This window comes from Procambarus clarkii, chromosome 36 (assembly GCF_040958095.1).
Source record: "Procambarus clarkii isolate CNS0578487 chromosome 36, FALCON_Pclarkii_2.0, whole genome shotgun sequence".
Classification (NCBI taxonomy): domain Eukaryota; kingdom Metazoa; phylum Arthropoda; class Malacostraca; order Decapoda; family Cambaridae; genus Procambarus; species Procambarus clarkii.
The window spans coordinates 27,594,437-27,611,864 of NC_091185.1; the positions used below are offsets into that span (position 1 = coordinate 27,594,437).

At 40.5% G+C, this 17,428-nt stretch overlaps 1 protein-coding gene across 1 annotated transcript; it reads left to right on the plus strand.

Moving 5' to 3' along the window:
- The first annotated feature begins 15,107 nt into the window (after nucleotides 1–15,107).
- Nucleotides 15,108–17,123, plus strand: LOC138371694 (hornerin-like). The gene has a single exon (XM_069336708.1). It carries the CDS (start codon nucleotides 15,108–15,110, stop codon nucleotides 17,121–17,123), a length of 2,016 nt encoding a protein of 671 aa, XP_069192809.1.
- Nucleotides 17,124–17,428: the final 305 nt, after the last annotated feature.

Here is a 17,428-nt window from a genome sequence, read left to right on the forward strand (position 1 = left end):
TGGCCACAGATATACCTCAGAGCTAAACTATGACCCCTGGGAACCAATGGCAAGGAAGTAGACAATCTGATCTGAAACTATACACTTTCTGCAATCTAATGGCTTCCCAACCTCTTAACTCGACGCGAAATTGTCTAATTAGTTTAATGGTAATTTGGTCTTTAGTGGAGCCAAGTTGAGTTGAATATTATAAAGGCATCATCAACGATAACAAAGTGTGAGGCTCACTATAAACCACTTGGAAACCTTGGAGTTCTCGTTCACTAAGAAATCAAGTGGAACTCATTTGGACATTAATTGGGCTTTTTCTTGGACTTTTTTCGACCATACTTGGACCTGATTTCACAAGCAAATCTGTACCCTTACAATAATGTAAGAACTCTTATATATATATATATATATATATATATATATATATATATATATATATATATATATATATATATATATATATATATATATATATATATATATATATATATATAGAATTAACTGAATGGAGCAGATGGAACCGTAACCTGTAAAAGTGTTTTCCTCTTCAAACAAATATCATATGATCATATTCACTTCAGTATTGCCAATTCTTGCTCACAGTTTCAAACGGAGAAAAGTTATCATTATTGCTCATTCATGCTCACGTTCATCCACTTGGGGCTGGACGATAGGGCGACAGTCTCGCTTCATGCAGGTCGGCGTTCAATCCCCGACCCTGCAGGTAGTTGTGGTACCATTCCTTTCCCCCCGGCCCATCCCAAATCCTTATCCTGACCCCTTCCCACTGATATGTAGTCGTAATGGCTTGGTGCTTTCCTCTGATAATTCCCTGCCTCAGTCATCCATGCTCACGTAGGTAATCTGTCATAATTGCTCATTCTTCCCTACGGTACTTATATCTCCCTCTTGCTCATTCTTGCCAACGAATTTAATTTTTAATTCTGGTTCACTAATTGCCCATTTCGCTAATCTGATTGTTAACATTCAGGACATAACTCTCTCGCTCTCGTCTCTTTGATCATTCATATAAATTGTCATCGAAGTATGAAGGCGAATCGAATGGTCTCGTGAGCGGGGAACGAACCCAGGACAGTTCGACTTCACTATTCAGATCGCGGCCAAAAATCCTGCAGAAGCTTCGAATTGCCTGATGAACTTGTATGGCAGATTAGTGTTAAATTATCTGGATAGTGATTAATTCAGATATTATATAATATCGGTGTCGCACAAGACATCTAACTTGCCATTGAATAACAATCAAATTTGTGAGTTAATTAGCTGACTAATTGCCTATCTGAGATGCCTTCAAATTGCTCGTGAACCAATAGGGTGTAGTGACGGCTGATGTCAGCAGTAAACCAACACACCAACCCACACACACACACACACACACACACACACACACACACACACACACACACACACACACACACACACACACACACACACACACACACACACACACACACGCTCGCGCGCGCGTGTGTGTGTGTGTGTGTTAAAGCATTCTGGACCCCAACAGCAGCTCAGGATCTAATACAAAGGGAAAGAGGAACCCGACAGACCTGAGTGGAAATTTGCTAATGAATTCTTATAATGGGAAGATCAGGTCCTGGTAAACATTATTTTAGACCGTGTCCTATTTCCTATTTCACACTGTCCTATTTCTCAGTCCCATTGTCCTATTTCTCAGTCACACTGTCCTATTTCTCAGTCACGCTGTCCTATTTCTCAGTTTCACTTTCCTATTTTTTCAGTTACACTCTCCTATTTCTCAGTCTCACTTTCCCATTTCTCAGTCACACTGTTCTATTTCTCAGTCCCACATAACACACTACAAGGGGACAGCATAAGATCTGAGAAATAATGATAGAGTGAAGAAACAGTCCTCTGTCTCCTAAACCACCGAGGCTCGAACGCTGACCAGGACAGAAGGGAAGCCATCGCTCTACCGACATGAAGACGAACATATTCTCTCACCATTCTCTCTCAATCTTTTCTCTCTATTCTCTCTTTCTCTTACTTCCTCTTCCATTACTACCACTCTATCATAGGCGCTTCTCTCTTTCTTTCTCACATGTAAATATTGAGATATATGCATTTTGCTCTCAGCAAATATTTATGGGGAATGCTGGAGGCTGGAGACTTCGCGTGCATAGATAAAACGTCGATATTTTGACGTTGCGTACTTGGGAGCACTTCTATACTAACCCACCGTCCTGGCATTCACCACCATTTGTGCCCAACCACTTCGGCTGGAGGGTAGGGCGACGGTTTCGCTTCATGCAGGTCGGCGTTCAATCCCCGACCGTCCATAAGTGGTTGGGAACCATTCCTTTCTCCCCCGTCCTATGCCAAATCCTTATCCTGACCCCCTTCCCTGTGCTATATAGTCGTAATGGCTTGGTGATTTCTCCCTGATAGTTCCACTTCGCGACCATTAATGTTAATCCTGGTAGCGTCTACGAGTACAATGTTTGAGAAATATCCTTATTTCTCTCTCTCTCTCTCTCTCTCTCTCTCTCTCTCTCTCTCTCTCTCTCTCTCTCTCTCTCTCTCTCTCTCTCTCTCTCTCTCTCTCTCTCTCTCTCTCTCTCTCTTTCTCTCTCTCTCTCGGCTGCCCCTTAAAGGAACCTTACATACAAAACAGAAACCCTGAAAGTCATTTGCTTTATTATGGACAGCGTCTCGAGGGGGGGCAAGGTTGAGAGATAATGTAGTGAAGTATTTGCAAAGTGTGATGCAATATACTGTAGGCTCGGAGCAATAGTTTCAAAATGTATGTCAGAACATTTAGTTGCATGCAATAAACACGAGTAAGCCAGAGACTGGGGAACATTCACGTGATGTGAAGGAATTGCCAGCGATTCATTCCAACGGCAGGAGCTGTTTTGCACACAAGCACACACGCACACACTCTCTCACACTCAAACACACACACACACACACACACACACACACACACACACACACACACACACACACACACACACACACACACACACACACACACACACACACACACACACATACACACACACACACACACATACGCACTGTGATATACTCCTCCCCTGCTGCCGGCCCCATCCTCCTCCCCATCCTTCAAGAGGACCCTTGCAAGAGTTATGGATTCAGAGAAACACTTCTATCTCCCTCCCCTTTCCTCGCCCCGGCCGGCTGCTGGCATACACAAATACACATTGTCACAGAGTGTGATTGAAGAGCGGCAAGATTTGTCCCCCATCGTTTGAAGTGTTTGCTTGTAAATTAGCCGACAAGCACCGGTGCTTGGCTGGTGCTTGTCAGCACCAGCTGCTGCTGAGCTTATCATAAAGATCAAAAGTAGGATGCTGCTCTCTCAAGAGGCTGTAAGGATGGAGCTCCCGTGCGCTCAGTGTGTCATTACGAATGTGCAGTTGAGGCAAAAAGATACTTTTGTCCCTCTTGCCGTTCGCAGGAGAGCCACGGATGGATAGGTAACTTCGACCTTATATTATATAGCAGTCCTTCTATATTATATAGCAGTTCTTCTATATATAGCAGTAACTTCGACCTTATATACAGCAGTCCGTATGGACCCCGATTCACAAAGCAGTTACGCAAGCACTTCCGAACCTGTACATCTTTCCTCAATATTTGGCGGCTTTATTTACAATTATTAAACAGTTAATGAGATCCGAAGCACCAGGAGGCTGTTTATAACAATAACAACAGTTGATTGGCAAGTTTTCATGCTTGTAAACTGTTTAATAAATGTAACCAAAGCCGTCAAAAATTGAGGAAAGATGTACACGTTCATAAGTGCTTGCGTAACTGCTTTATAAATCTGGGTCCAGATACACAGAGCATGTGACCCACTACACACTTTCTGTGCCACATGCCTCCATCACGGTGGCGTAATCTATATAACATGGGCTCTGAGCCCCTACTAAAGCACGCAGTATATCTTTTCATGACCAAACATCACATTGACTCCAACAAAATCTACCACTTACGGGCTATTCATGCCCGTGCCACCTCAATGGTGGCTTAATTTTCATCAATCAATCAATCCAATACGAGGCCATGGTCAGCCCAGAGTGCTACTATTATCAATGACGTTTGTAATGCTCACGAAGTCTCTGCCTCTTTAGTAACTCCTGACTCAACTGCAATGTTGGAAGAGTTAAAGAGTTAGCAAGTGAACACAAAAGTGATGTGTGAGTTTTGGCACTTACTTGCGTGCATTAGACCGTGAAGAGTTATGATTGACTGAGTTATAAGTGACAGAGTTATGATTGACAGAGTTATGATTGACAAAGTTATGATTGACACAGTTATGATTGCAGAGTTATGATTGGCAGAGTTATGATTGACAGAGTTATGATTGACAGGGTTATGATTGATAGAGTTATGATTGACAAAGTTATGACTGAGTTATGATTGACAAAGTTATGACTGAGTTATGATTGACAGAATTATGATTGACAGAGTTATGATTGACAGAGTTATGATTGACAGAGTTATGATTGACAGAGTTATAAGTGACAGAGCTATGATTAACAGAATTATGATTGACAGAGTTGTGATTGATCTAGTATATAGACCCATTATTAATTTATATAGTCAGGGTTCGCAGTATAGGTGCTTGTTCACGTGTGAAAAATATTCTGCATTTAATAAAATTCTTAAATAACTTTTAATGAATTCTTAGATTTAATAATATATTTAGTCGAGATTTAAATTATACAAAGCAGATTTAACGAATATATATCAAATTTGTTTGATCGAAATGCTTAGTGAGTTTTATTTAAAATTAAAATATTTTCATAATTTATGTATTAAACTGTAAATATATTTAAATGAATACGATAAAACTTTCGAAAATCAAAATTGTCAAAGAAATTTACTAGTAAAGTCAACTTTCTGATGCTGAGAAGAAGTTGATTGTTATCATATTGTTATCATGTTGTTATCATGTCCTTTCTCTCCTTTCGTCCAGTGTGGTAAGGTCCAGTTCTCTCAGTCTTTCCTCGTAGCTCAATACCCTTAGCTCCGGAACGAATCTAGCTACTAATGTATGCTCAAATTCCAGATCTGCAGTATTGCAAATAATTTAAAAAAATCTGCTTTCAAATAGTTCAGAATAAAATTCTACCACGTGTAAGACCAACTTTACAATATGGAACTCAAAATCCCCCAAATCCCCATCAAAATGAAAAGCAATTTAGAGCTACAAAAAGTAATGCTTCATGGAATGTTCGGAACACTAGAGACAAGGTGAGGTAACTCAAGCAATATTTTGAAGTTAATATCAACGAAAGGTAATACCAGTCTCCAAGAAAAGACAAAATATTGGCCAATATACCAATGATGGAAACTGACGGACGAAGATGGGCTTAAATAGATAGTCAGACATAACTTCTTCAGCTTAACAGAAGCAAACGAATGTTATGCACAGACACAAGAAACTGTAAAATTGAACTCATGAATTGATTATAAAGGAAACACGAGGATATCCATTGTTTGCATGAGTTGACAAATACAGTGGTTTGACTTATGTGATATCGGTCGACACTTCAAGCGCTGTTAGGTAGCAACTTTAGGTGAGGTGAGCACACACGCAAGCTCGCGCACGCACGCACGCACGCACACACACACACACACACACACACACACACACACACACACACACACACACACACACACACACACACACACACACACACACACAAGGGGGCCTACGAGGGTTACGAGGGGGCCTCGTAGCCTGGTGGATAGCGCGCAGGACTCGTAATTCTGTGGCGCGGGTTCGATTCCCGCACGAGGCAGAAACTAATGGGCAAAGTTTCTTTCACCCTAAGTGCCCCTGTTACCTAGCAGTAAATAGGTACCTGGGAGTTAGTCAGCTGTCACGGGCTGCTTCCTGGGGTGAGTGTGTGTGTGTGTGTGGTGTGAAAAAAGAAAAATAGTAATTAGTAAACAGTTGATTGACAGTTGAGAGGCGGGCCGAAAGAGCAAAGCTCAACCCCCGCAAAAACACAACTAGTAAACACAACTAGTAAACACACACACATACACACACACACACACACACACACACACACACACACACACACACACACACACACACACACACACACACACACTCTCTCTCTCTCACTCTCTCACTCTCGCTCTTTCTCTCTCCTCTCTTAATGCTGACGTTTGTCGATAGTTCAAATCGTATAAGACATATCAGAACATAAGGGGGATTAAAAAATATACGAGGTAGTTTTATTTAACATAGTGAGAAGGTCTGATAGATGACTGTTTGATTTCAATCCAACCAAATGCAAGGGGATGAGATATAGGGCATGTATGGGGAGGTTACAAGGAGAGAACTAGGTTAAGAAGAGCCAAATGTTTTCAACATAAATTTTATCCTTGCCAGCGGAACACATTAACATGTTTCAATCAGCATCATATCCTGTTAAGAAACAGTGTAGACTTCAGGCAGCAGAACAAACGTTTCAAAGCGTTTTATACAATGTACACGAAAATTTAGTCTTAATGTGAAACCCAATCTATATGTACTGAAACGAAAATTAGAAAAGTCTTTTAGTTTACTAATACATTTACTACTCTGAACTAAGATTTCTGAGAAACAGGAGATATGAGAGATCTAGTCGTCACGACTTTAGAAATGAAAAGAGGAGATATGTTTACGACATTTAAGATTCTTGGAAAAACTGACGAAGTCGACAAAACGAAATAATTAGTGGAGGATGGATAAAAGAGTATACGTCGAAACTAGAAACTTGGAGGAGTCGAGAAAATATAAAAAATCTTTGTACATTATCAAACACACATAAGAAAAACTAGAAAAGATTCAGAGATTTCCAACGAGGTTTCTGCCGGAATTACGAGGAATGAGGCAGGAAGAAAGACTGAAAAAACTAGACCTGATGTCACCAGACAAAAAACATATGATTTCTTTAAAATACTTTATTGTTTGACAAAGTGGGAAAAAAGGTTTTCTAAATTAATACCAATAAAACGAAAGTGCATAGACGGAAACTTGAGACTCATACGAGTTACTTAAGGGGTGGGAATTATCATGGAAAAGCTCCAAGCCATTACGACTATATAGCACTTGGAAGGGGTCAGGATAAGGATTTGGGATGGGACGGGGGAAAGGAATGGTGCTCAACCACTTAGACGGTCGAGGAATGAACACTGACCTGCATGAAGTGAGACAGTCGCTCTACCGTCCAGCCCAAGTGAAAAAGATATCCCCAACACTGAGGTCTTAGAAAGTTTTCTTATATCGAAAGAATATTGGAAAGTAAAATCAACAAAATAGACAAGCTGAAGAGGAGAACTCCATTCATGATTCCAAAAGTATATATGATTGATGAATAATGCAAGAACCATTGAAACAGGCAACCATTGGCAAGATAGGCTGGGGTCCCAGAGCTGAAGCTACATCCTACAGGCAAGAAATAGACGACAACTCACCATTCTAATGACTCGACATCTTTAACATCGGTCACCAATTCATGTCGAAAATCGATCAAAATATTTCCCACATCCAACTCTTGCCTGTCTAACAGGCGTCCAAACACAGCATCTTCCAGCTCTTTATCTCTCCTTACATCTCTTCATCTCCTGCTTCTACTGCTTCTATTGCTGCCCCCCTAATCCTTTTCCTGCACATTGATCATCTGATTCTCTACGTTGCCGATCTTCGCTATCATTATCGTTATCATCAGTCATCATCGTTATCAACGTAGCTGTCGATTACCCTCATCTTTCGTGCGCTCACAGCATCCTCACCCTCTTTCTCTTCTTTTTCAGAGCATCCTCACATCTCTATCATCTCTCTTTCCGCCCTAACCTCATCCCGAAGCATCCCCCACCCTCATCACACTCTCACACACTCATCTCTCCCTCTTTCCCTACCCATCTCTCTCCCCTACCTTCCCCTCCCTCCCTCCCTCATCTCCTAACCTTTATCACCCTTCCCGCCTTGCTCTCATTTATCACGTCTGTGTCATCATTTGTCCAAGCCCGCCTCATCGCTCCTATCCCATTTCCCTTTTCCAATCCCCCTCTGCCCGCACCATCACCCCCTTTTCTCAACCCTTTCACCTCTCTCTCTCTCACATTCCTTCCCCGCTCACCTACCATTAATTTTCTTGTCGTGCGCCCCTCTTCCAACTCCATTCAGGAATGGGCTTTACAACCTACATTAATATTCCTTTTCGTAACACTTTTTTTTTAATATTCCACAATATGTTTTTTTCTTATGAAATCCTCGTGGTCTCAACTATGGTCTCTTATGACATGGTCTTCAATACTGTGGTCTCTTAAGCATATTATTGAATATAACCGAAATAGGTTGGATCAATGATTCTAGCACAAATCTTCTATATATATATATATATATATATATATATATATATATATATATATATATATATATATATATATATATATATATATATATATATATATACATATATATTTCTGCTGTTTCTCATAATAAATGAAGGGAATTGGACATTTCGCTATGAAACATATATTTTATAATTGAATTCGGTTTAACGCATGTCACTCGATGAGCTTTTCGTTTAACTTTTTATTATCTTTGCTGACAACGGAGAAGGCGATGCGAATCTGGAGACGTCTGCTATCACTCGGTGTATTCAGTTGTTGTTGTTAAAGATTCGCTACCTGGGACAAAAAGTTGCAAGTAGCACGGGCTATGGTGAGCCCGTAGTGCCTTATATATTTAGAATATTGGATATAGACCCCAAGTGTATATTCTGTATAAAATACAGGCTGGTGAGGCGTCACCCGGTCTATATCGGTTTGGGGTGATGGTGGTGGGGGGGGGGGGGGGAGGTGTGGTTTAAGCTCGTGGTTCTGTCCTTGCTTTGAGGATGGTAAAACGTCCTATGAGTAGGCTGATTGTGGATAGTTGGATAGTATGTCTCGACTGTGTCTTTTGATAACGATTAATCCATGTTTGATTCATTTTACTCGGTAATTGTTTCGTGATAGGATGAGTAATTACGTAACAAGAAGCTTGCAATCAAATTTCTGACCCAGTTTCCATTGAAGACCTAATTTGACACCATATATAAGCTCTCATTTTTAATTACTGATGACAACAACAAATATTACCGGCTTAGGACCGAAATAAATAGTAGTAGGCGTCCATCAGTCTCAGGAGACTATGGAGTTGCGCTCCGGTTGTCGGTCTGGAGTGGCCTCTCCAGGGCGCAAAGCCCGGGTAGGTTGATACGGGGGAGAAGCTGTCACCCATGCAGCAGGTTTGTCCCCTTTCCACGGTGCCGAAAGTATCCGAAATAAATTTACCATATATATAGTTCTGAAGTAAGAAATTCAGGACTACACATGGGGACATGAATGATTTCCCGTCGGCGGCAAATGCCGCCCAGAACTGCAACACTGAAATCAATGTAAATATATCCCTATCCACATTGATACGATCTCAATGTGGATAGGGATCAGTTAGACAGTTAGAGATCATTGATCTCTAACTGTACCTACATAGTCAGGGAGGGTACGAACGGGCAGTCCGACACCCACCGTTTTTCCAGAGACGAACTGTGAGACCTTATACCACTAGAGACTCGCTAGCTGTCAGTCTACTGTTTCAGCGCATCAGTCTAGCGGTCCAGAGACCTTGCTGAGTCTCTTATATTTAGAAAAATAACAACAAAAGTTGTGGAAGGTCAAAAAACATGGAACCCGAATTTATAAGACCTGAATGATTCATATAATGCTGTATATATGCTATATATAGGTCCCGTATAATGCTGTATATATGTAGTATATAGGTCCCGTATAATGCTGTTTATATGCTGTATATAGGTCCCGTATAATGCTGTATATAGGTCCCGTATAATGCTGTATATAGGTCCCGTATAATGCTGTATATAGGTCCCGTGTAATGTTGTATATATGCTTTTCTCCTTGGCTCTGGTTCCCCTTTTAAGAAAGGCTTAATAACCTTCCTATTTAAATACACGCACATATTATATATACATATATATATTTTTTTAACTTGGTCTATTGGAGCCTGAACCCGCAGACCACGAAAGCAGCAATCCGCAGCTCTTCCTAATGAGTCATCAGCACCAATTAATAGGAAGCATTCCAAATACAACTATCTGCTATCTAGGGAAGGACTAAAGTCGCAGTTGGAAAGCAGATAGTTGTCCTTGAAATCCTTCCTATTAAAAGGTGCTCATTTGGTAGAGCTGAATGTCCCTTCTTTTGTTGTCAGAGATTAGAAGCTCCGATATTAAGAGTAAGATATTATATATATATATATATATATATATATATATATATATATATATATATATATATATATATATATATATATATATATATATATATATATATATGACAATGTCAGACCACGGAGGAAAAATGAAACAGGAATTTCCTTAAGTACTTTCGTATATTAAATACATCTTCAGAAGGTCATTTTACAGATCGAGTGATGGGTATAAATAATATTTATAAATGGGTATAAATGTGATGGGTATAAATGGCTATGTATACCCATCACTCGATCTGTAAAATGACCTTCTGAAGATGTATTTAATATACGAAAGTACTTAAGGAAATTCCTGTTTCATTTTTCCTCCGTGGTCTGACATTGTCACATTCTTAATCACGTGTTTATTTTCGTGATATACACACATATATATATATATATATATATATATATATATATATATATATATATATATATATATATATATATATATATATATATATATATATATATATATATATATATATATATATATATATATCCAAATTAAAATTAAGCATTTTAAGAAAAGATTAACCAGAAGCATTTATATTTTATAACTGAAACAAAACATATGTAATAATCAATGTAAAATATTTTTGTGGGAGTTTGCTGTTAATTAATTTGGTAACAGTTTACAAATCTCAATTAAAAGATTAATCATAACTGGATACGGATTATTGAATCAAAACTTCGGCTTTAATACCCATGAAATATGACTATAAAGGAATCCGTGTGATTGTTCCACAAAGAAAACTATGATTTGTAATTACGAATGATTTTTGCACCGACAACAAGTTAATTGGTCACCGCTTCTCATGGGACAATATCTTTTTATTTTGGGGGGGAAATAAAAAGTAAAAATAATAATAATTACTAGGCTATATGACACGAATCCATCTAAATATTTCGGGTATTTTCAATTCATTTTTTACTAATTATTTTTCCATACAAGTAACACCTTCAATACCGTGATTTAATAATGAATTCCTTAAGGTTACACACTCTGTGAATCTTGGGATACAAAAGAATTCATAAGATGGTGAAATAGACAAATCTGTTTCGAAAAAAAACTCTGAAAGTCAAAACTTTTTTTGTACGTTTGAAACTGAATTATGAAAAAGATAAATTTTTATGTTTTTGCTTAATATTTAATTCAATATTATGAAGCCTATGAACGAGAGAAACTTAATATCTTGAAGCCCATGGAGAGAGAAACTTAATATCTTGAAGCCCATGGAGAGAAAAACTTAATATCTTGAAGCCCATGGAGAGAGAAACTTAATATCTTGAAGCCCATGGAGAGAGAAACTTAATATCTTGAAGCCCATGGAGAGAAAAACTTAATATCTTGAAGCCCATGGAGAGAGAAACTTAATATCTTGAAGCCCATGGAGAGAAAAACTTAATATCTTGAAACCCATGGAGAGAAAAACTTAATATCTTGAAGCCCATGGAGAGAGAAACTTAATATCTTCAAGCCCATGGAGAGAAAAACTTAATATCTTGAAGCCCATGGAGAGAAAAACTTAATATCTTGAAGCCTATGGACTAGAGAAACTTAATACCTATTACCCAGCTAGTCGTTGACTATTATATAGCCAATCACTACATCTAATCAACTAATCGTGACCTAATTAATCGTTATTTACCTAACAGGCACTAATTGATTGTTTCCAGAATAGTTGCTATCATATTCACAGTTTATTAACTAATAGTTAACTTATAGCGATCAAACTAATTATTTAACTATTTAAACTAGTCATTATTTAATTAATTGATCTAACTAGCCCTTGTTTAATTAATAATTACCCAAATAATCATTATCTAACTAACAGTTACCTAACTAATCGTTACTTTACTAATCATTACATCACTAGTCGTTAAATAACTAGTCTTTACCTACCATATCGCTAAAAAGCTAATCGTTACCTAATTATTTAGATAACAGTTATCTAAATAACAGTTATTTAATCGTTACCTAAGTATTGCTGATTAGTTACACGATGTTTCGTAACTTGTGTTACTCGTCCAGCTAAGGAATGACAGTATACAACGTCTACTATGTACAAGTAGTATACTACTAGTATACTAGTATTTTATATACTAATGTATATAAAAGTGAATTTGTATACACTTAAGTGATACACTTGCTCTGTAAATGTCTCGGACCTAGGAAAAAGTGCACTCAAGACGTTCTCTCCCTCTCTCTCTCTCTCTCTCTCTCTCTCTCTCTCTCTCTCTCTCTCTCTCTCTCTCTCTCTCTCTCTCTATAATATTGTTCAGGCGACCTTGCACTCTCCTCAATGCCTTGCCCAACCACTTGTGGTTGACGGTAGAGGGACGGTCTCGCTTCATGCAGGTCAGCGTTCAATCCCCGACCGTCCATAAGTGGTTAGGCACCATTTCTTTTTCCCCCATCCCATCCCAAATCCTTATTCTGATCCCTTCCAAGTGTTGTATAGTCGTAATGACTATGTCACTTTTCCCTGATAGATCCCTCGCTTCAATGCCTGTAGAGTTAGGATAGTTAGGGCATGTCTAGACAAATCTTAGGCTTCAAATGCAGGTGATGAGTCACAATAACGTGGCTGAAGTATGTTGACCAGACCACACACTAGAAGTTGAAGGGACGACTTGAGTCGTCATTCTCAAGTCAATCGACTTGAGAATGGTCCAGGACGGACCGAAACGTCGTCGTCCCTTCAACTTCTAGTGTGTGGTCTGGTCAACTTAGGCTTCAATTTAGTAGTACCTGCTGCGTGTATGTACCTGTATGTGCAAGGAAAAAATACAATGGAAACATTTGAATTTTATCTCAACTCGTATATATATATATATACATATCATTGGCTTGTTTCAAGCCCTCTCACCATAATCCACTGCTGCTCGTCGAGGTGCAAGAATTGCAGCCAGGGAGTTGCAAGATCGGCTTCCCGCGGCACACTCACCTGCAACAAAGGAGAAACCTAGTATGACTTATATGGTACTGATGCATAGCTGACTCTTTTGTTGCCACATGTGTAGTGATGGTGAGCAGTTTAAGGAGAGGCCGTTTGTTAATTGGTATATGAAACTTCTGTATGTGTGAGTGTTTGTTGAGTACTATTTGACTAATAGCAAATATTAAGGCTAATATTTCCATATATACTATCTATATATATATATATATATATATATATATATATATATATATATATATATATATATATATATATATATATATATAAAATCTACCCACTGGTAGCGACTCCAAAAAGGAATTGTAACTTAGAAATCCACCAATGATTCGACCTGACATTGGCAGAGTTTACCAGCTTGTAACCTGTTCATTATAATTCCAAGACAACTCAGAGCTTGGATCAGATATGAACCGACTCGCTTTCTGAAGCATTAAATCTCATGAACACCTTCATCTCCTCCTCCTCCTCCTCCTCGTCTTGCTGTGCATCGTATTCTTCTCCAAGTTCCCATCCACTTCCATCAAAACTGACGTCTCCCATCCACTCCACCCTCCCAGTCCCTATCAAGACCTACGTCAAGTCGTAGGTCTTGATAGGGGACTCCCTGACATATATATCCTCCAACCCCCGAGATGCCTCGTATCTCCTTATCCTCCTCTTCAACAACACCCCAGTTACAGTTCCTCCGGCGTGTCTAGAACCGCTGAAAGGGTACAAATCGGCTTCGTCTGTTCGCCATTTCGCAGCCCGACGGAAAATCAATCTGGCTCCGTATCGGGGCTTGGTCCACGGTGAGATAAGCGGCGAAGCTCGCTTTTATTTTATTTTATTTTTTGTACCCTCTCTCTGTTCCCTTCGAGGAAGGATTTCTGTCAAAGGGGTTAGAGGTGGGCGAGCCAGAAGAGAAAAGCGGCGGTATTTTCCCTTTTTCCTTCCGTAGTGCTTCCTTCAGGATTAGTGTGAGGCGCCTTGTTGGTTTAATGTCAGGCGTGCCTGCTGGTGCAGGAAGCTGGGGTTTATCTCAGGTGTTTTGGGGAGGTTTACACGTCAGTAGACTGGTTGTTTTGGAGAGGTTTACACGTTAGTAGTCTATTTGTTTTGGGGAGGTTTACACGTCAGTAGACTGGTTGTTTTGGGGAGGTTTACGTTAGTAGACTAGTTGTTTTGGTGAGGTTTACACGTCAGTAGACTGGTTGTTTTGGGGAGGTTTACACGTCAGTAGACTGGTTGTTTTGGTGAGGTTTACACGTCAGTAGACTGGTTGTTTTGGTGAAGTTTACACGTCAGTAGACTGGTTGTTTTGGTGAGGTTTACACGTCAGTAGACTAGTTGTTTTGGGGAGGTTTACACGTCAGTAGACTAGTTGTTTAGGTCAGGTTTACGTCAGTAAACTAGCTGTTTTGGTGTTGAGGGGGGTTGACCCTCCCTGGAGGAACCATGTATCTTAGTGCCACTACAACAGGTGTGGTATCGTGGTCTTGGAATCATGTCTTAAGGAACTAAGCTCCTTAAGATACCATCAACTTCTTGGTAACATGTGTCTCAAGGAACCTAGTTTATTTTTTTAAGGAATAGGCGTCTCTAAGTCTTATTGCATCCAGTCCACACATTCTTTGATACGAAATGTTAGTGTGACTTTTTGCTAAACTAAATTTATCTCTGTCAATAGTGGAATGGAAGAGAAATCGTAATATTATCACCGCCGCTTGTGTGTGGTGAGAATCGGTCAGCAGTGAAAGTTTGAAAGTCACTGTAACCCACACCCTGAGAGGTGTGGGTTAGCCACACTCCCTACTGGGGATGTGGGTTGCCACACCACCAACTCAGGAATGGGTTGCCACACTACCAACTCAGGAATGGGTTGCCACACCACCAACTCAGGAATGGGTTGCCACACTACCAACTCAGGAATGGGTTGCCACACTACCAACTCAGGAATGGGTTGCCACACAACCAACTCAGGAATGGGTTGCCACACTACCAACTCAGGAATGGGTTGCCACACTACCAACTCAGAAATGGGTTGCCACACCACCAACTCAGAAATGGGTTGCCACACTACCAACTCAGAAATGGGTTGCCACACTACTCACTCAGAAATGGGTTGCCACACCACCAACTCAGAAATGGGTTGCCACACTACCAACTCAGAAATGGGTTGCCACACTACTCACTCAGAAATGGGTTGCCACACCACCAACTCAGAAATGGGTTGCCACACAACCAACTCAGAAATGGGTTGCCACACTACTCACTCAGAAATGGGTTGCCACACCACCAACTCAGAAATGGGTTGCCACACTACTCACTCAGAAATGGGTTGCCACACTACTCACTCAGAAATGGGTTGCCACACCACCAACTCAGAAATGGGTTGCCACACTATCAACTCAGGAATGGGTTGCCACACTACCAACTCAGAAATGGGTTGCCACACCACCAACTCAGAAATGGGTTGCCACACTACCAACTCAGAAATGGGTTGCCACACTACCAACTCAGAAATGGGTTGCCACACTATCAACTCAGAAATGGGTTGCCACACTATCAACTCAGAAATGGGTTGCCACACTACCAACTCAGAAATGGGTTGCCACACTACCAACTCAGAAATGGGTTGCCACACTATCAACTCAGAAATGGGTTGCCACACCACCAACTCAGAAATGGGTTGCCACACTACCAACTCAGAAATGGGTTGCCACACTACCAACTCAGAAATGGGTTGCCACACTACCAACTCAGAAATGGGTTGCCACACCACCAACTCAGAAATGGGTTGCCACACTACTCACTCAGAAATGGGTTGCCACACTACCAACTCAGGAATGGGTTGCCACACTACCAACTCAGGAATGGGTTGCCACACTACTCACTCAGGAATGGGTTGCCACACTACCAACTCAGGAATGGGTTGCCACACTACTCACTCAGGAATGGGTTGCCACACCACCAACTCAGGAATGGGTTGCCACACTACCAACTCAGGAATGGGTTGCCACACTACCAACTCAGGAATGGGTTGCCACACTACTCACTCAGGAATGGGTTGCCACACTACCAACTCAGGAATGGGTTGCCACACTACTCACTCAGGAATGGGTTGCCACACCACCAACTCAGGAATGGGTTGCCACACTACTCACTCAGGAATGGGTTGCCACACCACCAACTCAGGAATGGGTTGCCACACCACCAACTCAGGAATGGGTTGCCACACCACCATCTCAGGAATGGGTTGCCACACTACTCACTCAGGAATGGGTTGCCACACTACCAACTCAGGAATGGGTTGCCACACTACTCACTCAGAAATGGGTTGCCACACAACCAACTCAGGAATGGGTTGCCACACTACTCACTCAGAAATGGGTTGCCACACCACCAACTCAGAAATGGGTTGCCACACTACTCACTCAGAAATGGGTTGCCACACAACCAACTCAGGAATGGGTTGCCACACTACTCACTCAGAAATGGGTTGCCACACAACCAACTCAGAAATGGGTTGCTACACCACCAACTCAGAAATGGGTTGCCACACAACCAACTCAGGAATGGGTTGCCACACTACCAACTCAGGAATGGGTTGCCACACTACCAACTCAGGAATGGGTTGCCACACAACCAACTCAGAAATGGGTTGCCACACAACCAACTCAGGAATGGGTTGCCACACAACCAACTCAGAAATGGGTTGCCACACAACCAACTCAGGAATGGGTTGCCACACAACCAACTCAGGAATGGGTTGCCACACTACTCACTCAGAAATGGGTTGCCACACTGCCTACACTTTATGGCCAAACAACTGCGTGATATGTATGAAATTCGTAACATACTGATCTTCCAGCAAAGGATTATTTAGTCCAAACTCTTGTCTTGGACATAGTAAACCATTAGTATACATACACCGAGATGTATACACCCATAAATGTATACATTTTCAGCAAGAATCATACTCTGAACATTGTAAAAAAAGAAAAAAGAGAGAAATGTATTGGAATTTTTTTTTTATTTATTCTTGCAGAAAAAATATATAATCAGCTGTTTTAATTCCAGTGAAATGAACGTTACAAAATAATAATAATCTAACTTGCATATATACAGCTTCAAACTTATACATACATATATAAATTCATACACAGGC